Raw genomic sequence first — 27,191 nt, 5'->3', positions numbered from 1 at the left:
GCCTATTATCATATTAAGCTCATGCTGCAGCTTTTCCCTCAGGGAGATATATATGGGCCTCTCAAAAAATAAAAACAGACAGCTATTAATTTTATTAAACTTGTAAGAACAATCCTTTCCTAACTGTGCTACAGGTCTCAAAGTTATCAGGAAGGAGAAAAGACAGGGGAACTGAAACACTGTACCACATTAAAAAAACTACTCAAAATTCAACTTCGCTTAATGATCCAATTGATTCTTGAGCTTGGGATTTTCCAATTTGGATTCCTTTCTCTAGTTGAAGAAATTCTACTTACAGAGTACGTAACTGAAGTGGGGGAAAAAAAAAAAAGTCTTTACCTACTAATAGCTTCAAACTCAGCAGGTATGGAGGTTTATTTATCAATCCTTCCAGCTGTAAGCTGTCTGTGGCTGCACATGTATTAGAGGTCTCAAAAAGATGTAGCCAACATAAAAATGGACATGGATACATATACATACACACACAAAAAAAGAAACTGCCCAAACAACCTAAGAAGAAAGGTGAAAGTTTAAGTGGCAGCTTAACCTGTGCTTCACAACGAACGTATTCTTTGTAGACTGGTCCTGGACAGCCTTTGGCATGCAAAAGTAAGCAGGGGAGACAGACTGAAACACCCAAAATTAACAACTGCCATTCTTACATGAACTGCTAGGAGTTCTGCCTCAGTTTACAAGGCACACTCCAAATTAAAATTAAGAAGCTAAAATATTTTAAAGCAGAGTCCAAGCAGACTCTCTTCTTCCCTCTAATTCTTCTCTGTGAGCACCCTATTTTCATCAGTTTTATCCTAAGCAGTCCTTCATATTGAATTGTCCCTCCAAGTCTCCTCTACATGCCCTTCAACCTTCTCCTTTCTTCACACTTGATCACCCTAAAGCACACAGTCCGCAAACTGTAAGGGCTCCAAAATTCCCACAAGAGAAAGATAAAGTATGTTTTTAAAAATAATTAATGAAAAGATACTGAACAGAATCTAGCCGGTAAATTGCCAAATGTCAGGACAGGAAGAGGACAAAAACCTGCCCCACCTTCCTCCTATGGCAAGGATAAAGAAAGTATTTATTATATAAATATTTTCATTTTGGAAACTGAAAATGGTCTGGCATTGCTAAATAACATTATTATTCTGAAACAAAAGCTTGGCAAAAGACTTTCCAAAAGTATTACATTTTAACTAAAATAAAGGAATAGAAACTAGGGTAACTGCATTTTTAATTCTTGAGCTTGCTAGCAACAGAAAATTAAGTAACTTCATCATTTTTCTTGAAGAACATAATCAAAAATACAAGTATAATGATTCTTATAATTTCTTAGTTACCAATATGGTATACCATGGCATAGACTTTTAAACAGAAAGAAAATTACTCCCAAAACAAGAAAACTGTTAATTTTAAGAAATTGTTAATTTTTTGTTAATTTCTATAAGGAAATGCTGACATTAAGATCACACAGTATCAACTTAGCTCCAGGACACATATTAAATTTATCATTTATTTTCATATCTTTTCTATAAAATACATCTACATTATTATTGAATTTCTGCATCTTCCTAAAGGAAATCTCATTTCCTTTAGGATGATCAACGCCTATACTCTCTGTTCTGATAAAGGCAGCTCTGTAGTCAAATTTGGTCAGTCTGACAGAGATGTAATGATAACCATTTTCCTCCCGTTGAAAGGTATAGAGAAGTTTAAGCTCCGTCTCTCTCAATAGAGATTTTTCTCCTTATTTGGCCTACAATAAAAGAACATTCATCCACGCAGATAACAGCAACAACTAAATTGAAAACACCCATAGAAAGTAACCTGCTAAAAAGCAATATGGAATGTTTGTCATTTCTGAAGATTTTAAGATACCCTGAGTTCATTTTTCAGTTGACTTGAAATTTCTTCTGTTACTGAGAAGATAAAGAAATTTCCCACCAAACTAACAACGACTCTTAAACCTAAAGCTGTATTAGAACAGTCTTTACAATGGGGCGGGAGGGGGGAGACAAACTGCTGCGCTAACGTATCTTTAAAATTCAGAAGTAGCATCACAATTCCAAACCTACCCATTCAGTCTAGGTTTTTAAACTGCAACTAGTTTTCTCCTGCAGTGCTTATTTCAACATTTCTGCACTTTCCTGATTTCCTGGCAACCAGTTACCACCTTGCTCTTGCACTATACTGTATCTCACAAGAGAATAAACAGTGACAGCAACTGAGGTTTTCCAAAACCCTTGTAGAAGGACAACTAACAAGACTAGACATCAATTCTGATCAATCATCCATTTTTCAAAGCAGGTTTTCCTCTCAAAAAGACTTCCGAAAGATAAACGTCACATGAACCAGAGTAAGAGGAATAGTGTTATAGCAAAAGAAAGGCCAGAAAGTATGTTTTTCCAACTTCAACATAATTAATTATAGCATCATAGCGATGTGTCTCGCAAGAGGCAATAAATTTCTAACCTATGGAAAGGATTGGGCAGTGATTGCAATGCTATCCTGAAAAGAATTCCCATAGAAAATATTTTTACAACCTATTTCCACCCTTTATTCCTAAAGTTTACTTATCTCCTCTACTTAACTGACTTTTTGATTAACGTTTTTATTACTAAATCACATTTTCATTTCTGTGATACTCTTCCATTTTCCACAGTTTATACATCACAAACTACACAACACAAATTATAATACAAGTTGCTTGACAGTTACCATGAAAAAAAAAAATTCTAGATCTTGAACAAGCTTCTATCCAACAACTTCTTATCTCCTACTAGTGATAACGACCAGACTTCCAACTTGCTAAATACGTCTATTGGACTCAGAGAAAAGTGCCTCTGATTTTGATCCTGAATTTTGCTATCACATGATGTGAAAATTTCCTGGGTTTGCTTCCACATAGACTCAGAGTACATCAAGTGTGACAACGCTTAGCCGCTCAACAGCCCTCTTGCATCTATATCCAAGATCCAAAACCTTTGCCAAAACCACCTGTAAAGTTCAATCAGTGAGGGGTCCTCTCAGATGATATATAACAGATATGGCTCTGTAATAAATTCGCTGGAAGACTGCCACCACCTCCTCTTAATTTGACAGCTCAATAACCAAAGCACACCCACCAAGAGGCAAACCCAGCTTCAGCCTTCTCCACTGCTCTGACCTGCTGAATGGAAAGGGCACAGTGCCTGGAAGGACACAGCTCAAGCACGTAAGACTTCAAGACAACATTCCAAATAAATAGAGATGACTCCCTGCAGCCTGAAAGGCAGCATCCCAGCTCTGGAAAGAGCCAAGAAATGTTGCATACACTATGTAACCTAAATTCTACACAGCTTCTCAAGTGTGAATGATGAATGTTACGAATCCAACTCCAGAGTTTAAGTCTATCCCTGCTTTGTAAAGGACTTGGTGTATCACTCAAGGCTGAAGAACATGCTGCTGCTGAGTACTGTCAGATCCAAGTCTTCAACTTGCATACAATTATTTCTCCGATACAAAAATACACACAAATATAAATCAAGCGCTATAATCAGGCAACAGTCTAACAACAACTCAGAATTTCCAAGAGTATATTAAAAAGACACTCTTCTCATAATACGAATTATTAATCAAACACTCTCCTGTGATTCAAAACTCTTTGGAAAAAATAAATAATCAATGATGTGTCAACTTCATATCCACTGGTTGTATGCTAGATCAGGTATCAGCTATCCTGCAGTCAGCCTAAAAAGTCAGCGTGAAGTCCATGCTCTGAGAAACTCTTAAGAAATGAAATCGAGCACCTACGCCCTAATCTGGACCTGGCTGATCTAGCAACACAACAGCAACCTCCAGTCAGGATACAATTCTGTTAGGACTTGTTTCCATGATGCTGAATCACAGAAATAGTAAATTTTTCACAAAGGAATAGCATAATCTTGTAGATGGCACTACGTTTTCAGTGACAGTACTATGTGACATAAATTCTATGTATTTTAGTATTTCAGGATTAAAAGAAAAAATTACCTTTGTACAGTTAAAGAGAGAGAAAAATAAAAATAAAATAAAACCTAATGATTATTCTTCATATGTACTCATTCTACTTACTCCAGAGTGGGAGGCAGGAGTTTAGATATATAATTTATAGCTCAAGTCGTCTTTAAATGGAAAATTAAATCAAATCAGAGGTATGAATTCAAAACATATTAAGCACATTAAACCTCTGTTCCTTATGGGAATCAAGTTAAAGCTGCTTTAGTTCTGAACGACAGCATCCATTAAAGTTTGATGTACTTCAACTGATCTGCTTTAATGTCTTGCCTCTAATGTCTTCCCCCTAGTTAAACAAGCTAATAGGCAAGCCTACAGTTGCAAGTATAAATTGAGTCTAGTATCACGCTCCAAGTGAGAAATGCACCTGCAGACTGAAAGAGAGAATGAGTGTATGTTTTGGTTCTTAACTTCCTTTCAGTTACTTGGGTCTGTTTAAAACAGCAAAAGTTTTAGATTATTTAGATTTAGATTTACAGTCAGGTTTCTTGTATACTGTTTCAGGATAAGATGCATTTAAGAATATTACTCTTTCAGAGCTTTGACTCAAGAATTATAGAAGTAATTAGTCTGTTGACTAATTTACCACAAATTCAGCATTTCACTCTGGAAGCACAAAGCTAGAATATGCTAAGTGTTTATTAACACCATGACCTGTTAAATTTTTTCTGCCTTTGCTCATAGGTTTTTCACTTTTTACCCAAATTTTCTGCTATCTTTTTAGCCACACACTAGACAAATCTAATGCGTGAAGCAGGCTAAAACAATGTTCATTGGCAGTCTCCCAAGTCATTAAACGCCTACCACGAGATTCCTCTCATACTCTTGGGATCAGACTGCAACTGGATAAAAAAGACAGTTTGTAACCTAAAGCCTGCTACTTCCTCATTCTCCTATTAATTCTTCAACGAGGCCATGAATGCAGCAAAATCAGTATTTCCTCCAATAAGGACCTATACAGTTCGGGAAGGTTCAAAAGGTCGCTTAATGTAATTCACAACATTTTGGTGAGCAAAGAAATAAAAATGCAAACAAGGTATGGTAAATACAACCTTTATGGCAACTCCTAAAAACTCAGACCAACATCAGTTTTGTAAGAGAAGTTTTGAAACAACAGTAGGTAATAAGATTAAGAAACTAGTAACTAGTTAATATTTACCACCTTGAGAGGTTAGGCATGCAGCGTTCTGCATTTAATCTTCCATTGAACACAACCTTTCTCTAAAGTAACTTTTACTGCAAGCAAATGGGTACTGAACTGACTTTTTGCCCAAGGCAGCAAAAGCCACGTGGCCCCGAAAACAACACGCCACAAACACTGACATTAGACTTTCTTCCTGAAAAACGAGTGCAGATACTGTCCCAGATACCATGCAGAAATGGGTAATTGGAAGTCACTCTCAAGACCTGCAAGAGAACTCTTTCAGATTCTGTGTATCTCATCAAGCATGCAATTAGCAGTAGCAAATAACATTTTTATAATCACAGCCAAAACGACATGAGTTCATTTACGTGCATCTTCCTTCTGGAATAACAACTTCAGACTGCCTGGAGAAAAAGAAATACATCTTTCAGAAGTTAGGAGAACGTCTTACACATTTATGCCATCACCCACTACTTAGAAGCCCCTAGAATACAGCAAGCCTCCTGCATGTTTGTTGCTCCTAACTTTGCCAAACTAATTGTTCGGGATGAGATTTTCCAGTCTGGGCACTAGTGAACATCTCACTGTTCACATAAACCATTTAGCCATTTACAAGAACACCACTGAGGACAAAACATGTAATACGTGTATGTTCGTACTCAAAGAAGTAAAAGCTGCTCTATTTGATTCAGACTCAAGACTCATTTCAAGTCTGCTTACCATCCTGCCCATGATGTAGCCGAGACAAACAGCAAGAAAAAGAACATGTCGAGCAGGGCACAGACAGTACAAGCCTTTGGTGGTATGAGCAGTCAGCTCCCAGTAAGTCACAAGATCAGGGACTTCAGAACCAGTCTGAACCAAGGCCCTTCACTGGTTTTGTGCATTTGCTCAATTAGCCCCCAACCTCATTCCTCCTCCCCAACTTAAGTCCTATCCCTGGTCTCTACAAGATGGGGAGCTGTGTTTCAAAATCAAGTTGTACTGGGGAGAGATTTGCTCTCTTCCTTCAATTGCCCTAGTTCTTCTGTTCTGATAAACAGTGAATAACAATGCCCTAATTAACCTTTCCATACGAGTCTGATTTTAGACCTCCTGCATCTTCCTCCACCTTCTCCCACTTCCAACCCACAGATTCCCAGTCTATTTTGTCTCTGTTCATACGAAGCAGTTTTCTATCACGACCTTTCTTGACTCCCCTTCTCTTTACCTTTTCTAGTGCTACTGTATCCTTTCTGGGGTGGAAAGGGATCAGGACAGCACATAGACACTCAACATCTGAATGCACCAGTGATTAATGAGGTTGACCAAGTCTGGTTTGCTCTCAGGTCTTCACTTTAGTAATTCACTTTAAAGTCACTCTAGTGACTTTGAATTTGCCTTTTTGACTGCTCCTGAACTTGGAGCTGTTTACAGAAGAATAGTGATGAAGATTCAAAGATTCTCCTCCTAGCCTAAACCTGCATCAGAGTAATGATCATTCAAGAAGCCATCTCTGCCTGTAAACAGCTAGAGTTGCTTCTCTCCCATTACCACTACATTAAAATTCAATGCTGATAGACATAAACATAATTTTATCACACAAGCTGCTCAGTATTATGAGTTATTTTGCACTTCTGCACAGGTTAGCAAAGAAACAAAACCAGGCCAAGTAATTTTGTATCATCAAACTGTCATCTGATGTTTCACTTTCCCTTGGGGAAAAAAATGTTATTTGCACATACTCTGTAGAAATGGACTTATGAGACCTTTAGAGCTGTTAAACGACGCATATCAGACACAGCTCTGGCACTAAAACAAAGGAGAAAGTTTCTCCCATTTTTCTCCTGCTTAATTCAGTCCCTGGGGAGAAGGCTGACTTCTTCTGGGGCAAGGGACATGCAACTCCCTCCAGAAAGAGGAGAGGCAGGAAGGTGCTGAAAGAAGAGTCAGTCAGGAGAACCACCCCAGTGAGAAGGAAACCAGCATGGCAGCCAGCAGGTGGAGAGGGACACAGGCTGCAGCTTACCGGCTGCTCTGCTCAGCAACACCGGGAGCAGGAGGAACGGCAGAGCTGGAATCAGCAGTGAGGAGACACACGAGACCTTGGAGGAAGACACTAGAAAAAAAAGACTAGACCAAGGGAGAAGGATACATGGACTACAATAGCATACCAGTGGTGAGGAACACAACTGGCTGTAGAAACAGAAGGGAAGGGGGCGGGGTAGAGGAGAGCAGGGGACACTAGCAAAGCTGAAGAGGGAAGAAACGGTGTCAGTGAGGCAAGGAGTGGGAAATGGGAGAGAGTACAAAAAGGAAACGAACTAGGTAGGAAAAACAAGACTGAGGCAAAAAAGACTAACGGAGGGGAAAGCAAAAGGCAAATACAGAAAATGTCAAAGGGGGAGACACACAGAAAAGCGTCCAACACAGCAAACACCCCTCCTAACCTTGGCACAAAGTCCAGAGGGCCACCAATCCCTCTCGCAAAAGTGCTCTCCTCTTCTCCGCTTTTAAGCATTAGATCCACGAAAGTGCAGTTACTTAAGATGGCAGGCTAAAGTCTGTGTTGTGAGCAGGTCAGAAAGGAGAAAACGAAGCATAAGGGAATGGAACCATTGCAGAGAAAAGAAGGAGCATAAGGAAGAAACTTCTATTTCCAAGGATAGAAAATGGAAAAATATATAGCACCTGTCAAATTCTTTTATCCTTTCTGCACGACCTTCAGGAATAGAATCAGTTGGATTTGTATGAAAAGGGAAGGCGGAAAAAGAGGGGAGCTCAAAGAATATGTCAAAGGTGGTAAAAAGAACCTGGGATTGGTGATATGTGATACAATTAAATTGTAAAACCACAGAAAACTCTCATGAAAGCGGGCAAAAAATCTGCAGAAGCCGATTGTTACATTTCATTATAAGCACCCTAGTATACAAAAGAAGCAGCGAAAGTACTAAATATTGCTGCTGACAGCCCCTGTGATAGAACAGGAAAACGCAAGGAGAATCAAAAAGTGTATCAACAGAAGAAAAACAAGTAGGAAGAAGAGAATATGAGAAGTCACAAATACATGCCAGATACCGTAAGGAAGTCTAAGCTACAGAATATGAAGGATACTATACAAAGAAGAAGCTATACAGCAAAGAAAAGGTTTAGAATGGGAATTAGAGACAACAGCATCTGAAATGGACAACAAAAGAGCAGCTCTGCTAGTGAACATGAACATTTAAGTAGTGTTGCCCCAGACTAAAGAGGCAAACACAAGCTAATACATACAGATAAGTAACCAGATGCATCATCTGCATTAAATTACAGAGGATGAATGCAGAAGCGTTCACAGAAAGACAGCCAGGAGCCAGAGGAAGGACGACTAGCAAAAGATTAGAAGTTACATGCAAGTACCCTGGTAAAAAGGATTAAAAACCCCTACGAATAATATTTTTTTCCTACTCAGACCACAAATGTTTTACAATGGTTATTGAAATAACTTAATGTAATAAGACATTTTGTCCCAATCAACATGTCACTACTATACAATAGGATAACTCAGCCAAATAATTTAAGAAGTGCAACATGCACTTTGTTTCTGCTTATGATATTTTCCACAGTTAGATAAAAATCAAAACAGCATGTCCTTTATCAGAGCTGATAAAAAAAGAGCAGGTCAAGGATTCTTCCTTTATCCTATTATTGCCAAGACAGAAAACATGTTTTTGCAATGCCCAACCTAAAAAAACATAGAATAGACCTTTTTATATTTGGCAAGAAGCATGGAAAAGTTCAGGCAAGGGGCCAGATGTTTTGTTAAAACGCATAATGGTATGGCTTAGCTTTGCTGAAGACCCACAAACAGTGGCCTGAGAATCTGCCCCAGTGCCCTCTCTTCTCACTTAATACCCAACATCAGATTTCATCCCAAAGGTATAAAAAACGTGTTTACATACACACCTCCCCCCAAATCTCTTATAAAAGACAAAAGCATATCCTACACTGTAAAGACTACAATAATCTCCCAGGAAGACAAAGCTATACCTATAAGCAAAGTAAATACTTTAATTCATACATTAAGTTACTTTAGCACAACCTTTCATAATAAAAACACAGCACACTGCTGATGAGTGCTGCAGTGAGAGAGCTCGGGCACTCCTTGTTCCACACTGTCCCCTTCAGCTCTCCTCTCTTTCTTGCCACTGTCACCACATGTTTATCCCATCACACACGAGCTTTGTCCCCACCTAAGCAGCACATAGCAGGGTTTCATGTATATACATGTCTATACAATCTCCCTTTTGCCCCAGCTCTTTAATGCACAGACGCTATCCAAGTAGCTGTGCCCAGATTTTGCCACAAAAAAAAAAAATTAAATCTCAGAACAGATTTACGTAACTTAGCAAAGACCCTCAGTCTCTTATTCCACTGTGAGCATCCTTTTACCCCATCGCCTTCAGATTTTTAGATATTTTAAACGAACAAAATAAATTAATATGGTATGACACAGACTTAATGGAGCAATGGAACTCAACGATTATGAAAGAGACATTACAAATACCAAATATAAAGACTGAATGATATTGAAGAAAATACAATGATAAATGGAAGTGTGAAAAGACACACTGATGAGTGCTATTTTATAAACCACAAGTATTTTTTTAAAAACCTCATTCAGGAAAAAACATGCAAGGAAGACTCCTTCCTTTAAATTTTCTTTACTATTCATAGCATATGAATTGGACGGTATGCAACAACAGAGCAATTAGTTTAAATACTGCCAATATTCTCACTGGTGATAATTGGTTGCTTCTTGCAAGAACATCTGTTCCATCTTTCTTAAGAAATGAAGTACAGACCCTGTTACCTAGACAACAGAACCCTTCTGAGCATCACACACTATAAAAGGGCAATATCAACCCAAGTCACACTTCATATTCCTTCTCCCCACTGCTCCCTACTGCCATTAATGCAACTGAATGCCGTGACTTTTTAACATTAAGCCCATATTTATCAGATCACATAAACCTAGGCCCACTTTCACATGCATTAAAAGCAACAGCTGTGTTACTGTCCTTTGGCCAAGCAACAGTCACTTTGAGGCTTTGTATCCAGCCAGTTTCCACCACCATGACTGCCAAGTTGTCAAGCTGAAAATGCTGCAGCTTATAATCACTCCGAGAGCAAGTCCTATCAAATCTAGAAATCTCAGCTCAGTCCCCTTGAACGTGGTGCAGACACAGTCACCTTCACCACCATGCCCCTGGATTACTGCAGACATTCAAGTGATGTGGGAACTCATCCCATACTGGCACTCACTAGTGCCCTCCAGCCAAATTAAGGAGAGTAGCAGCAGATTAACCTTTGGAAGATGCCTTTTGTTGCCTCAGCAAACTCACCACAATTTTATAAATATTTATTAAATAATAACAACAACGAAGTGCATCAGATTAAAAATTCCTCTGCATGCTTTAGTTAGATGGATGGATTTTTTTCTTCCTGTGTGCACACAATGAAGGACCAATGAACTCAGTGACTCAAATGATGTGTGAAACATAAAGATTAAGCACTCAGAAGCGAAAAGAAAGCTCACTGGGACAGAACGAGCTGCAAAACAATCACCACCACTCAACTATCACCATAAATCCATCTCACTTCATCTTCCTTCTGACAACACCCTAAACTAACTTTGCCTCCTCCTTCACCTCCCCTTCTTCTTGGCTGGGAGAAGAGGAGCAGCACTGTCTATCCTCAAATGCATGTGCTGTAGCTGTCCCTGTTGTGGGAGAAACTTCTGCAGGAAAACCCCAATAGCTTTCATGCATCTGGTTTTGCACATGCAATAGCAATCATGCCCTGGGTGTGTACATAAGTCTTCAAGTTAGTCAGTCAGTTCAAGTGAATAGCACCAGAAAATGCCAAGCAAGAAAAGGAAAAAAGGCTATTAAACTAAAATATAAGCAATCAGTTTACCACAGACCACACAAGAGAACTGAACACTTTAGGACTTTACTAATGCAAACATGGCTGGTACTTTTATGGGAATGTTCTGACAAGTTATACTTCCATCAGTATGCAGAACAACACAGAAATAATTATATGAACATCTGATAAGCAACTAGATGGCATTTTGAGCATTAACTAGGGTAACCAGGAGTATTAACTTTAACCACAGAAGATAAGCATAGATTTTTATTTGTTTTGCAGATTCTGCATTTTTAGAGTGGACTTCACAGCCACTTAATGGAATGGTTTAAAGGAAGGCTTCTATAGCAGCACCTTATACAGCAGTGTTTTGTAAGAAAAAGATAACATTTAAAATAATTCCAGTGGGATAGGAATATAATACGTTTTTCAGGCCCATCTGTATTGGAAAAAAAACCCATGAGTTCTGGAAGTACTGAAGAAAGAAAATAAGACCTTGAAAATGGTCTGGATTTGAGATGCCCAGAAGAAGGAAAAATTAAATAATGCATCTGGCCTCAGACTGCAAATCTGAACAATTGAGATAGCTGAAAATTATTAAAACTTAAAATCACAGTAGAATTCCTTATTTAGACTACAAGGCTTCAAGCAAGTTCAGTGAATTACAGATGAGGAACAGTACAAAAGACAGTTTAGTAGTGGTAAAATATTTTTTAGGCCACAAGTATAATCAATATTTAGAATGTAAAGCTGCAAGGATTACCCATCCTCAGAAAATTAAAACAGACCAGATAAAACCTAGGCAAGAACAAGATCACTAATACATAACAAAAATAACATGTCAAAAAAGAAGGAACAATTATTAGTCTGAAGCGCAAAGACACTAAGGCAGATGAGGATACTGAACAAACCTTTGAGTTTGGTCAGAGAGAGATCATTAATTAAAGTAATGAGCTTTTAGAGCAGAAGCTTAGAGAAATCACACCAAAATGGATCCACGATAGAGCTAGCGGACAGGAAACCACGGTATTGCTTGTAGCCTCTAAAGGCATCTGGAGATAAAGGGAGAATCAAGCAAGGAAAATAGTACAAAAGGCAACTGAGGTAACTAGAGTAATCTAATAAGCAAATGAAAATATGGAAAGACAATGAGAGTTGAGAAACAATCTCTGCAGGGGCCATGGGACGGGATAAGTTCATCAGCACAGAAAGAAAAGGCAGAAGCTTCCTCAGATGTCTTCAAGAACTGGCAGCAGATCTCATATTTCATAACTGTCTATAATAAAAATTATCCTACTGATAGCTTCTTTCAATATGCTGTTCACATATTCAAAAAAACGATTACTTTTTCCAACAGCATAGCCTGTCAGGACTACCCTAACGTCAGTATCCTCGGTGGCTGCATATGAAAAAGCTGAAGGTCAAGTATACTAAGCATATACATATACCCTCAATTTAGTACATTCGCGACAAGAGCGGCAACAAGCAGGTTTAAGGAAGCATCCTGACACTGCTAATGAGATAGGAAGGATGAGCACAATGCTCTTTCTACAAGGCAGAAGCATTTTGCCAGTCAGATGGCCAGATGAAGCAGAGAACAAAATCATGATGCTCACACCCATCAAAATGCTAACTAAGAAACTCTACATAGTAACAACCTTACACTGTAAGCCTGTGGACAAGATGCATCACAGAATTAAAGACATCCTGGCTATCCATTTAGTGATTACTGTATGTTAACTACAGTTTGGAAACAGGTAGCCTCTGTGTGTCTCAAAAACCCCGTACAGTAATGTGTCAAGTCTTCACAAAGCCAAGAAAAATCTCAGCAAGATACAGTGGAAGGTGTATTCAAACAGAGCTATTTTTCAGCTTACCACAGAAACAGACATAGAGGCTCCAAGAAAACAATCACCACACCAAAACTTTTAACATAATGAAATTCAATGTAGTGAACAAAGTTTTAGCAGAAGGTAACATGAAATTTTGCCTTCAATAACAAAGCTGACTACAACTTACATACAAAAACATGCAGAGTAAACTACAACTGTAGACTAAAAACACTATCCACTTAGCCATACACAGGGCTCAAACAAAAGCTAAACAACATACTGAAAAAAGCAACTGTTTATTAACATTTGATCAAGCCCTGAAGATTTTTCTACTGATGTTCCATTTTCAATCCAGCCATGTCTGTTCCGCATTAATTTATCCAGTTTAGGCACTACTAATAACATTTTATTTCTGTCTCACAGACTCAATGGGTGCATAGAAGCCTCAGACAGCTTGCAGGTCAGGATCAGCAGAGAGAGCAGTAAGGATGACACTGTGTTGGCAGTACATTACAAAAGACGGGGAATTGAATGACATCTTCTCTACAACTCAAAGAAGTCTCTGAACCACAAACCCTGGTTCTTACAAGAGACCTTAACCTCCCTGACACTCACTGGAAGGGCAACACAGCAGGGTACAAGAAAACCAGGTAATTTTTGGAGGACATCAGGGACAACTCCTTGATATACATACTGAATGGGCCAACAATGGTGGCACACAGCTGTTATCAAACAATGAAGAACTGGTTGGAGATCTGACAACCAAAGGCAGCTTTGGCTGTAGCAACCATCAGCTAGTACAGTTCAAGATTTTCAGTGGAGTGAAGAAGGCAAGTAGCAGAGCACAGACCTGGAGCTTCAGAAGAACAGACTTCAGCTTATTGAAGGAACCTGTAGGTAGCCATAGAAAGCAGCTCTGAAGAGCAAAGGAGCTCAGGAAAGCTGGCAGGTCTACTCAAAAGTACAATTACCAGGAGACCAGCTTGGCTAAGACACAAGAGCACCAATACAAGAAGGGCAGTATACAGAGGAGTGCAAACAGGGACAACCTACATAGCAGGAGTTTAGAAACATTACCCAGGCATGTAGGGATGGTGTCAGTAAAAACCAAAGCTCACCTTGAATTGACACTTACAAGGAATATTGAGGGCAACAAGAAGAGCTTCTGCTACTACATAGGTTGTGAAAGGCTGAACAAGAAAATGTGAGCCTGCTGCTGAATGAGGTGGGCAATTTAATAACACTATCTGAAGATAGAAGTCTCAACTTAAAAAGAACCCATCATCTGAAAACCCATGCTATCACCTCTCAGCCTGAGGCATCAAAAGCAGTCACATGTAATGTTAAATTACAGAAAGGTACGTTCTAAAGTCAATATGCCATTCAAACAATTTTACAACTCCACACAAACTAAACCGAAAACATGTATAAACTGGTTTTACTGGACTATAGGGAAAGCACAAATGGAGGAACATAAGGAGAACATGTAATAAGAAAAAGAGAAACAGAAGAGAAAAAGAAAGGTCTCTGACAAATTCAGAAGAGAACCCAAAATTTACAAAATATTCCAACTGAAGTTTTAAAACATGTATATTCGTGTGTATGCACACACACATATGCAATCTTGCAGGGAGTATTTAAGTTTGGCAGGTAAGTATTTAAAAATGTCTTTCCTGCACTACCTGCAACTCTGTTGTTCTTTATCTGAGTGATAAAAAAGCTGTTTGCTTTCAGTGCATTGCTGCCTAGAGCTTAACCTGAAGAGGCTTGGCTTCGCTTTTTTATTCATTTCTGTTGAAGGCACCATAGGCTGGTTTTGCATTTGTGTGTTCTGAGAATATTCAGGATCTGAAGTGAGCAGCACTGAGCCTAAAGAGCACTGAACACCCATTTTCCCCAGTCAGCTGCAGTGGGAATTTGGACTATATCCTAACTGACGTCAAATACCAAATTCATAGAGAAGCTTCTTCAGCTCACACCGTGTTAAAATGGGGTCAAAGCTTTCTTTTTCTTCTTTTTAACATACCTGACAGAGTCGCTGATATTGCTCTCCTGCTTTGAGCAGAGACACAACTTCAAGAAAAGAAAACTAACCTCTGTATGAAAAAAAATAAAGTTTCAAATTTTGCATTTAGAAAGCAATGGTGTGCTAAAGCAGCATTGCCCTTTCCCCTTCTCCTCTGTGTGCTTTTGTTGTTAAACTGCTGAAGGAGGTAGCTGTAGTTAGACAATGGAGCTGACTAGCTGCTTCAGATGATGCTATACTTTGGTTACAATGACTTGACAAAAAAAAAACTATACCTCAGGCTGCAAAACTTATTTTCATAAACATTACAGTGCATTTGTGAGCCAATAACAAGAGACAGCTTAATTGATTAAAACAAAAATCTCTTTTTATTCCCTAGATTTACTACCTGTGTACTTTCTATTTAATGAAGTTATTTGTTCTTTCAGATAAAATAAAATAATAAAAAAAAAAGAGATAAAAAAGGTCCACAGAACCCTTTTGAAGAATAACCAAAGTAGGAATTTAAGTATTCCCTTACACAAAAAGCATTTAAATTACACAGATTATACAAGATTAGGCCATGTAATGCAGAGAGCTCTTATTCTTCCTATGGCATGCAAAACATGAGTTGTCATGTAGCTGAACGAAAAACCTCCTTCCAGCTGATTCATACTTATAAAATCATGATGCACAGACACTTCTAGCCAATGCACGCCTTAACTCCCTAATAAAAATCCCTTCAGAAAAATTTTTTTTTAAACTTAATACTTATTTCACTACCTCCGGCTATTGAAAGAGGGAGTGGATTTTCAAAGTTTCCACAAACAAATCTAAATCTTTTCTAATTAGGTAGTAGAGAATTTATGGGGAGATTTTTACCTTGCCAAATATTCTACACATTTATATTATCTTGGCAAGGGAAAAGAAGGTCTGACATTCAAAAGGAATCTCCTACAGCAAATGTACTCAGGGACACAGACTTTTTTAAAGCCTTGTTTTACATAACCTTGCCTTAAACAAAGCTAGGGACCAAGGTTAGAAACCTATTTTCCTACGTATCAGTAAATACTGCAAGCTGTTGTGATAGTCAAGGTCAAAGAAAAGGTCAATATAGCCAAAGCAGAGGACTTGTACCTATTATGAAATTCTACGTAACTGTACTTGAAGAGAGCTAATGGCATTACAAATCTTCAAAGGGTTTTATTAATACTTAAAACTTATCATTATTCCTGTACAGCTGATCTTTTCTGCATTCCTAAGAGATGCAGAGACAGGTCAAACAGGTTATAAGGCCAGCCTGGTCCACGGTTACAAATTAAGTAGCTTCACATCTAGTTCATTTGATTAAGCTGTTTCCAAACAGGGAGGTGAGAGCAGCTTGTGAGTGACATGCAGTATCCTGACAGAGGTAAAAGCAAATAAGCCTTACTAGCACTACCAGCAAGGCACAACACGTCCCCTTGAGTGTCCCTGCGCCATGCTGCCAGCGGCACTGCTGAGAAGCACATGGCAAAGGCACAAAGCACTTCAAGATGGAGATGGATGTCCAGCTAGACTTACTCTGGCTCAGCTTCAGCACCACACCACCACAGACCCTCAAAGCCAAGAGGAGGGAAACAGAGCCCCAGAAGAGCTGCCTACGTGCAAAGGAAGGCCACAGACAGCAGGGAGGTGGAAAAAAACATAAACGCAGTGAGAAAGAGCCTTGCCCAAGAGAGCTGACAAACACAAAAAGATTACAAAAACCTATCGTTTAACCTGTATGGCTTCTAAAACCTTGCCCACCCTCAGAAACTGAGGATGCCAAAATATTTGTACCCTCTAGCACTCTGTAACATACACTGCATCAATAGACAAAAGGCCTGATTATAATTTGTGCACACTAAACTGTACAAATGAGCTTTCAGTAACTCATTTAACATTACAGTCTGAATTATTTTAGCCTGTACCCATAAATGCAAGTATGAACACAAAGGCCAACTAATGTTCCCACTAGTGTCCCACAGTGTACTGGCAACCTTTCAAGGTCTCCCAGAGGAGCAGCCTCTAGCAGCTTCACTAATAACTTGCACACACAGGCACAGGATGTGGCAACTGAAATGGTTCCACGTCCCAGACCCAGCGTTCATGCAGGGCAAAACTGCAGCAATTCAGGGCACTCTTAAGCAAGGCTAGGAGAGAAATGCTGCTGGTTTGTGGCTCTACTTCTCCCATCTAAATTATCTGTAACAGCCAAGTCTAATTATTTTTCCCCACAGAAAGAAGGCTACCGAGCCATAAAAAACCACACCCCAATATAGAAAAATCCAATAAAGTTTAGAATTAAGATCACTATTTACAGAGAAGATAGCTAGAGCTGGTAAGTTACCCTCGGAAGAGGGTAAGTTCTTGGTGTTGGGGCTGGGGAGACAAGCTGGAAAGGACTGGGAGTTGGCAGAAGAGCCTCCTAGGACCTAACTCAAGTCACTGGTTCACATTAAACCTTGAGTAGTAGTCACCTTCATCTGCAGGCTGTGCTTTAGGGGAAAAAGATGATCTTATAAAAAGACATTCTTAAACTATCCTCTTCTGGGTTAAGAAGAATTTGAGAGCAAGACTGTATTCACTGCAGTACAAGCAACTGTTACAAATACTTCATTGGTTTCCAGGACATTTTTACTGCTATATTCAATATACTTAGATGGAACTGTCTCAGTATGAGAACGGCTAGAATACACTAAAAACACTGTCTGTTTTTCAAAGGAAAACTGAACTTAATTTTCATTTGTCATTGAATTTTTTGAAAGTATGTGCAACTCATACAGAGAACTGTTACAAGTACTAGATTAAATGTGTCTTTTGCTTCCAAAAAAAGGAATTTGCGTATAAAATTCAGACCCTTCAAAAATTTTCATAGGACTTTGCATAAGATATCTAATTTTACTGACCAGTCAGCAACCTCAGAAGAGCAACTCAGGATACAAGAGGGACTTGCAGCTTTTACTAAAACCTAGTAAACCCATGTTTCTTCACTGTATTTCACTGACAAGTAATAACACTATTTTATTAGCACAAAATGTTTATCTGCTTTCTAGAAATACATCCGAAAGGCATGGCTCTATTTCTACCAAATAGACAGAAATACTAGAAGATTGTTTTATAGAATCACAGAATCTTTCAGGCTGGAAGGGACCTCTTGAGATCTAGCCCAACCTCCCTGCTCAAGCATGGTCAGATAGAGCAAGCTGCCAACAACTGTGTCCAGCAAGCTCTGAGCATCTCCCCAGATGGAGACTTCACAACCTCTCTGGGTAACCTGTTCCAGTGCTTAGTCACCCTCACAGTAAAGTGCCTTTATGTATTCAGACGGAATTTCAAGTATTTCAGTGCAAGCTGCTTGTCTCTTGTCCTGTCACTGGGCATGTCCTGGTTTGGGCTAAACCAGAACTAATTCTGGTTTAGTGCTTTAACTTTTCAGTTAAGTCTCTTCTAACTGCACTTTCTGAAACAGCAGCACCTATTTCCAGACAGCGACAGCTTCTAGCAATGATAAGGCCTGATGTTTATAGTTCGTAGCAAGGAATGGGATGCAGAGAGGCCCTGGCTTATACTTGCTCTTAAAGCAGCCAAGTCACTTGTACTCTGTGTTGGGGTGCCGGGAGTGAAAAGGGTCGCAAGCACATAAAAGGTCGCACCTGCAGGGAGGAGCGAACCAGACAGGTGACCCAAACCTGACCAACAGAGTATTCCATCCCATAGACATCATATTCAGTATAAAACTGAGAGATCATGAGGATCAATCTCTCTTCTTCGATGGCCGGTATCTGAGGAGGACTCTGTCTGTTCCTGTGTTGTCAATCCCGACCCGTGCATCCCTGAATCCAGTGTCTGAGTCCAGCTCCTGCATCTGGTTCCACCTGCTGCCGAGTCCAGCCTGGGACTACCCCAGTGCCAGCCCTGCAGTGTCAGTGGTGATGTATCGTCATCAGGGTGGGGGGAGTTGGGTTCGGTATTGGTTTTATATCTACTGTATATATTTCATTATTCCCTTATTCTTCTTCTTATCTTTTCTTTTATTGTTCTTGTTTCATTAAAGCTGTTTTTAGTTTTCTTTTCCAAACCGTAAAGTCTCTCTCCCTTGTTCTCTCCCCTTTTTCCTTTTGGGAGGGGTGAGGGGTTAATAGAGAGCATCTGTCATTTGTTAGTGGCCAGCCCAGCCTCAGCCCATGACAGGGCACCAGTAAGAAGAGTCTGGTTCCTACTTCTTCATTCCCTCCCATCAGGTATTTACATACATTGGTAATATCCCTCAGGCCTTCTCTTCTCCAGACTAAACAGTCCCAACTCTCTTAGCCTTTTCTCATATGTCAGATGCTCCAGTCCTTTCATCATCTTTATGGCCCTGCACTGGGCTCAATCCAGTTGCTCCACTTCTCCCTTGTACTGGGGAGCCCAGGGCTGGACCCAGCACTCCAGGTACGGCCTCACCAGTACCAAATTAGAGGGGGAAGATCACCTCCCTTGACTTGCTGACAACGCTTAGCCTAATGCAGTCCAAGATGCTGTTGACTCTCTTTGCCCTGAGGGTGCACTGCTGGCTCACAGTCAGCTTGCTGTCCATCAGGGCCCCCAGGGCCTTGTCTTCTAGCCAGTCAGTTCCCAGCATGTACTGGTGCCCGGAGTTATTCCATCCCAGATGGGTGACTGCATTTCCCTTTGTTGAACTTCATGAGATTCCTCCCAGCCCATTTCTCCAGCCTGTTGAAGTCCCTCTGAATGGCAGCACAACCATCTGGTGTATCAGCCATGTCTCACAGTTTTGTATTGACTGCAAACTTGTTGAGGATGGACTCTGTCCCAGCACCCAGTTCATTAGCAAAGATACTAAACAGCATCGGCCCCACTATCAGCCTCTGGGGTACACCACTAGTGACTTGTCTCCAGCTGGACTTTGCTCCACTGATCACAACCGTCTGGGCCCAGCTGTTCAGCCAGTTTTCGATCCACCTCACTTTCCACTTACTTAATCTGTACTTTGTTAGCTTGTCTGTGAGAATGTTATGGGACACAGCATCAAAAGCCTTACTAAAGTCAATAAACAGCAGCATCCACCTCATTCACCAAGCCAGCCATCTCATCGTAGAAAACTATCATGTTGGTTAAGGACAATTTCCCCTTCGTAAATCCACGCTGACCACTCCCAAACACCTTCTTGTCCTTTGTGTGTTTGGAAATGGTTTCCAGGAGGATTTTCTTCATCACCCTCCCAGCGACTGAGGTGTGGCTGACCAACCTGTATATCCCCTGATACTCCTTCTCGGAAAGAGTAGTGACATTTGCTCTCTTCCATTCCTCAGGAACCTATTCCAACTAACATGAACTTTCAAAGATAATTGAGAGTGGTCTCGTAATGACATCCAAGCAGCTCCCCTCAGCACTTATGGGTGCAACCCATCAGACACCATAGACTTATGTATGTCCAGTCTGAGTGCTCCCTAAACTGATCTTCCTCCACCAAAGGTAAATCTTCCTCATTTGACTTCCCCTCTGGTCTCAGGAGCATGCGATTCCTGAAGGATGGTCTCACCCGTAAAGACAGAGGCAAAAAAGTTAGAGTACCTTGGCCTTTTCCATATCATTTGTTCCCATTCAGCAGCAGGCTTATGTTTTCCTTAGTCTTTCTTTTGCTCTTTATGTACTTATAGAAACCTTTCTTGTTGCCTTTCAGGTCCTTTGCCAGAATCAACTCCAGGTCAGCCTTGGCTTTCTGAACCCCTATTCTTGCAAGATCAAACAGCAACTCTATATTCCTCTTGTGTTACCGATCCCTGCTTCCAACTCATATACGATTCCTTTTTATGTCTCAGTTCAATAAGGAGCTCCTTGTTCATCCATGCAGACCTCCTGCTGCCCTTACTTGCTTTTCAACTTGTTGTTGGGATTGGACAAAGTGATCCTTGAATATCAAGAAGCTCTCTTGGATCCCCCTTCTCTCCAGGGCTGTATCTCACGGGATACTTCCAAACAGGTATCTGAACATGTTGAAGTCTGCTCTCCTAACGCCCAGGCTTGTGATCCCACTTTTTTACATGCACCCTCCACTTAGGATCCTAAAGTCCACCATCTCAGCTAAATAAGCCGATAACAATAATCACATTGTAGCTCTCAAAGTTGTTCAAGACTGCAATTTTTCTCAGGATTTCCAGATTAACCTCTCCTACCATTCAGCCTTTGCTCTCTGAAATTCCTCATGCGAAAAGCAACAGATAACCACGAATTTTTTAAGTGGTTAGCCACTAAAATAAGTTCCAACGGAGCCAGCTGCTAACAGGTTGTGGTCCAGCACCATAAGCCTAAGATCCACTGTCCAAATAAGTCACCCAATTAATTTCTTTCTCTGAATAAAAAAATTAAACTCAAGCAAAGACATTTTACTGCTTTCTCCTGCTCTCCTTTTATTAATAGGAGATTGTACTTTTCTTACACTGTTAGCAAACCTTACATATCACAAATAACTGCACTGAGCTATTTTGAAAGTAGCCAGTGAATGGCACTGACTACGAAAAGGCTTATATTTTTCTTTTATCTGAATTAGTTTTTCCCAAAATCCACAATTATAAGTTTATAGTCTCTTCACTGTGGAAAGCAAAGTACTTGAAGTAACCAGCATAATCCTCTCACAGGAAGCAAAGCCTTTGGGACAAGAAATCTCAGTTAGAGATGTATTACCCTGGTGCTTTTTTGATACACAAATACAAAATTCTATTACTGTTAGCTGCTTGCAGACTTTTAAAGTTATAGTTCTTGGTTCTTAATACATGATGGCCAAGACACTTCACAGGAAAAAATAACCGTAACAAATAATACCCCTCTGGTCTGTTTCTTCAGTCTTCACTTGTCGTTCTAAAAAACCTACTTAGATAAGGTAATGAGCAAGAAGTAAAACACAAAGGCAGCACAACTGAATAAAAGTCTTCCTTTCCCCAAAAAAGTACTTAAGTTACCTCTTCAGCATCATGAAGAAAAACTTTTTGTAAAACATGCATCGGATTATTTATAAATCCAGTTTATTATCTTTGTCCATCTCCATACTTGATTATTTGACTCTTTAGTCTCCTTCTTCCACATCAAAGGATACAGGAAAGCTCCTACTGCATCAAGAAATCTAGCTCCTCGCCATCATACCCAGTAGCATAATCACATGCTCTTTTGTGGCGCAGGCTTCCAATCTATCTTTAAACTACCCTGTAATGAATATGCTCTGATGTCCCACCTCTGAATGGAAAGGAACAGTTTTCTTAAGGTCTTAATGTCTAAAAGTATATTTTATTTCTCTTCCATCTTCTACAACGCAAACTATATTACCAAATTCCTAGAGCCATTTTGTCTATGTATAGCTCTAGGAATTCACTAAATTTTTTTTGCCCACACTACAAAAAGAATTAGAAATCCCATCCTGATGTTCAAGCAATAAGGAAAACATTTAATCCATCACTGGTCTCAAAATAAGGTAACACACGTCTTGAGCTGAAAAAGGTGTCACGTTTGTTAATTAAATAATCATGTAAAAATTAAAACTTTATATTTCATAACTCATTCATATTTTACAGCTCTACTCTTCAAAAAGGCTGTTGCTTAAACCAAGCAATAATCCGCCTCATAACACAGAAATAGTTGTCATTTCAGTTATCTTCAGAATAGAGTCACATTACAGGGAAGAAATTAGCTGCTTCCCCCCCCAATTCTTTAACATATAATAATCCTCTCTAGTACTTTCATATTCAATACAACAGAATTGTATGAAATATGGATTCCTTCAGCAGGTATCACCCTACAGTTGAAACTAATCAATCGCCACTTGCCCCAGGAACCACTGTCTACCTATACAACGTTTTCACTGACATAAGCCTTCTTCCAGGAAAAGTCCGTATTAATAGCATTAAAAGAGGCTTTATGTTTTTCAAAGTCCTAAGTAAAGACAAACCAACTTGATCTGTAACATCAGAAAAGAGAAGTCGTCTGCCTATTCCCTTAGGAAAAGTTAGCCAGTAGATCTTATTCTGAGCGTGTAAGCAATACTACACACAAAATTATCTTGGACTGCAAAACTGAGTGCCTTTTAGTTCAGCAATGTATTTCTTGAGAGCATTGTCAAGTGTCTTCAGGTTACAGAATTATTAAAATACACTGAACACATAGAGGAAGAACAACACACACTGGTGCTTCTTTCATTTCCTCAGCTCCTATAGAATATGGGTGGGGTTTGGGGTTTTTTTGGTGTTGGGGATGGTGGTTGTAGAGGCAGGGAGGGTGGTGTTAAACATCAAAAGAACTACTCCTGACACTTTAACACGGCCTCGTTCCAGGCTGATAATCTTTATTTAATTAGTAAACATTACCCTCTTTGTTACCTATCTAAGCCTTTAAATACAAGATTAATGCATTAATTATGTCTGCTTCTCTTTATGGAAAATGCACTCGATTCTGCTCGTTTCTGTACAACAAAAAGCTCATATTTCTTTTTCAGCTATTTTACCTTTACCTTTTTCATATTTCTAACACTTGACTGACCTGAAATTTCACTGAGGCAAACAGTGATTTGCTACATTATCTGAGCTTACAGAGTTTTACAATGAAGTATGAAGAACAGTAAAATATCATTCGAGGAAAAATTACAGAAAGAACCATTGAGAGGATTCAAGCAAATTAAACAGTACTTGTGGTATTTCCCAGGCTGTACTGAGCTTTACACAAAGCTTCATCAATAAACAAAAAAGTCTTAAAAAAATTAAAAAAAAAAAATTCAAGACTGAAATGGTGATCTTTCAGAGGAAAAAATTAATTTGATGCCCTCCAATTCCTTACAACGTTGTCCCCAGGTATGACAGAACCAGCTCCATACCACAGTGCTATCATGACAACAGGAAAGTGTCCTTCAGACTGTTCCACAGAAAAAGGACAAGAATCAAAAAAGAAACCAAAACCAAAAAAACACCCACATCAAAAAACTCCTCATACTGTCAAAACCGACTTTATAGTAAAAAGAATATAATCCGGTCCTGATGTTAAAAGAGGATTGCTTATTTCCTCCAAAGGCAGAAACACTAGTAAAAAGGTCACTGGGTAGATTCTGTGTAAAGTGACTGACAGCAATGCAGCCACCTCTCAAATCCACGAGTGTCCTTGACCTTACAGTGACAAGAACTTTAAAAGGATAGTAGTTTTATCTGCTAAGTCTCTTCATACAGAATTACCACAGGCAGTACTCTAAACACAATACAGTGGTTTGTTCAGTTCATGAACATCATGACTTTCTAACACCTTACGTTGCATTGCACACCTCAATGCTGTATCTCAATGCAACACTACTAGATTATAAAAAGCTTTAGGCACAGCCCTAACATACATTTCAACAGCCCGCAGCACAGTGACAGGCAAATATTTAATCGAGCAAGTGCGCTTCTTTTGCAATGCGAGAAATTCTTATAAGATTTTACTCGCTATCCAGCACTTTGAGAGTAATGCACACTTTCAGTCATAAAATAAGCATTTAAAGATCAAATTCTACTTTCATATACAAACATCTAATTTTCATCAACTTTGAAGGAATGATGGGCAGTACTGTGCTCAAAAATGTGCAATTTATTAATCCATTTTTTCTCCTAAGACATATGTAATAAAAATACAATTAAAGCTGTTTTTTATTTTGCTATAAAATTTCTCTGTACTTAGCAAACCATAAGGAATGAGAACAAACTGTTCTTGGGTACTAAAGAGGAGTAAGCTACCATTAGTCTGAAATAAAATACCCTATTAGCAAGTGGACTTGTAATGACAGCTGTAATTTTTCAAACCTTTTTCCTTCAAATCATTTAAAAAATATCCCTTTTTAAAATAAAACTTCATTAAAAGGGTCACATGTGTTTCCCTCCCAACACATAAAAGCAGATAAACCAAAAAATTATACCTGAAAGAGGCATTACTACTACCAAGCAAAAACATCCCTTTCCACTAAAAAAAAAATTATTTAGAAATCATATTAAGAAAAGCTCATGTTTAAATAACTTTTATGCTTGCATACTTTAAAGAAAACATTTAGATAATCCTTATGTTACTTAATTCAGAGAAAATAAAGTAACTGTTAAATAATAACATCAGTAAAAAATACTTTCATTTATGTCCACTTACTGCAATCTCTCTACAGGCTGACATGGATATCCCTGTACCTTCAATTTGCTTCAGTGCATACTCCTTTTCATCTTTTCTGTATGAAAAAAAAAAGAAACAGAGAGGAATATTTTTAGTTCTGACTTACATTACACCAATCAATACAAGTATAATGATTTATCTTAATTTGGTCTGGATCAAGAAGATGAAAAGCCAATGTGTTTTTATGCATAAATTACACTTAGATATTAAAAGCAAGTTTCCTTTTAACACAGACTTCAAAAATCCCAAATAAAAACTCCTGCATAAAGGAACTTTGTTAACTTATACCCACTTCTTTCCAAAACCATACAGATAACTGCAAACACATCTACAGAGAATTCTGGAGGACACTTTTCCTGAAATTTCAGGATACTGTCTACTACCACGAAAAAGCTGCACAGTTGTACCACATGCCTGGAAAACTCTCCTAGAAATATCTAGGAACCACAAGGTTCTTCCTTGATTTTACAAGTCACTGTCAATCTACTTTTACTTCTGAAATACTATTATTTTAAACCAATTATACTTATTATGTAAGTGCTGCCTACTGACAGATCCCTATATGGCATATGAAACTGCATGCTCTGAAGTACAAAGCCAGAGAACATGAAAATGTTCAGCCTGAACACAGTACTATCCTTTTAAATAATCACTGTTTGAAGTGATTTAGAGGGAAAACCAACAGAACAAGAAAATGAGTAGTATCTTGAAGCCCTCACAATACAACATAACCAGCTTACTGGCTACGGTAAGGTTTTGCAGGATTCATCTATCACTGATAGATGTTGACAAGCACCAATACCCACAGTGCTGATGCACTTCTGCAGACTCACCAGTGGCAATTCAACAACCCATAAGTCCCCATCCAAATCCCCTATGGCATTTCTGGTAAACTTCAGTTTCCCCTTCTTACAGTCCCAAACCATTTCCTTTTGCTACATTGAAAAATTAACTTGAATTTGTTGCGGCCTCTCTGACTTTTAATTCCAGGCCTGTGTCCTGCCCAACTCCAACCTCTTTCCCACCCTCCTCCAGACCCACCATCTCTGAAATTCATGGGATGAGAAGTGGCCAGGTGGAGGAATGTGTAGAGAGTATGAGATCAACCAGAAATAACAACTGCCTACACTTATTAGTAACTACAGGTGATCGTTATTCTCAGTACTTTTCAGTAGCATCTAAACTCACAATGCATATCTATAGTTAACATCGTGCTTGGCTTCCATTTTGCACTATGTTTTTTGAAGCAAAAATATAACAAGAAAAATTCCAGATGTATTCTGACTACACACAAGAACTCAGTGCGCTGCAGGTTTTGCAAAAAGTAAATACACCTTTGAAGTAGAAGTCACTCGGCAGCTGTTCCACCTGGGAAACCTGAGTTCTGGTCCTGCACCAGATATAGTTGTTGTTCCTCTCTCAAATAATCACTTGCATGAAATCTTTGAAAAGATATTCCCTTCAAATCAAAAACCAGAAAAATTCCGTTGTAATGAAATTACAGTCTGCTGCATTTCAAGCAGAGTGTTTCAGTGTGTTTGGGATTTGGTGCAACATTGATCTCTAAGAAAGCAAGACCAAGCATGTTAGACTACAGGCTTGAAGGGACTCTTTCTCCAGACAGGTTTGGAGTAACAGAAGATCCTTCTGCAGCTGAAACTAAAGAAATGGGTTATTTTGAGGTGAACTAAATGATTTTGGAAATGCTAAAGAGAGAAATACATTCTCCTTCTGCACAGATTTTCCATGGAGAAATGGGAAGAACAGTAACTTACAACATGACTTGCAACTACTCCCAAAATATTCACCCATCCAGACACTGAGAAGCAAATCTTAACAACCAACACACCTGACAAACAAACATAACAAGACTGGACCCTCCTCTTCTAAAACAAAGTTTTATTCCTCTACGCTAATTAAAATGAAATAGCCTCATGCCACAGTATTTTAAACATATAACTTCTGAGTCTGTACTTTGAGGGGGCGGTGAGGGGAACGCCCAAAACTGTTCAAGGGCAAAAGAACGCCCAAGGAGTTACCATTACTAACATCAGCCCAAATACTGCACTAATAGCTCATAAGAGCTGTTCACCAA

General features: G+C 39.2%; 1 protein-coding gene across 2 annotated transcripts in view; it reads right to left on the bottom strand.

Annotated features, from left to right (window-relative positions):
* Positions 1–27,191, bottom strand: part of CDK19 (cyclin dependent kinase 19) — a 130,465-nt gene that overhangs the window by 85,923 nt on the left and 17,351 nt on the right. For both annotated transcript variants that reach the window (XM_086482435.1, XM_086482436.1), the window contains exon 2: positions 25,076–25,151. In XM_086482435.1, coding sequence (XP_086338561.1) covers positions 25,076–25,151 — 76 coding nt within the window. The remainder of the gene's footprint in view (positions 1–25,075; positions 25,152–27,191) is intronic.

The sequence above is a fragment of the Leptosomus discolor genome, chromosome 2 (assembly GCF_034619465.1).
Source record: "Leptosomus discolor isolate bLepDis1 chromosome 2, bLepDis1.hap2, whole genome shotgun sequence".
In the NCBI taxonomy this organism is placed as follows: Eukaryota; Metazoa; Chordata; class Aves; order Leptosomiformes; family Leptosomidae; genus Leptosomus; species Leptosomus discolor.
Note: the sequence above shows the minus strand (reverse complement) of the source record. Positions and strands in the feature narration are given on the sequence as shown.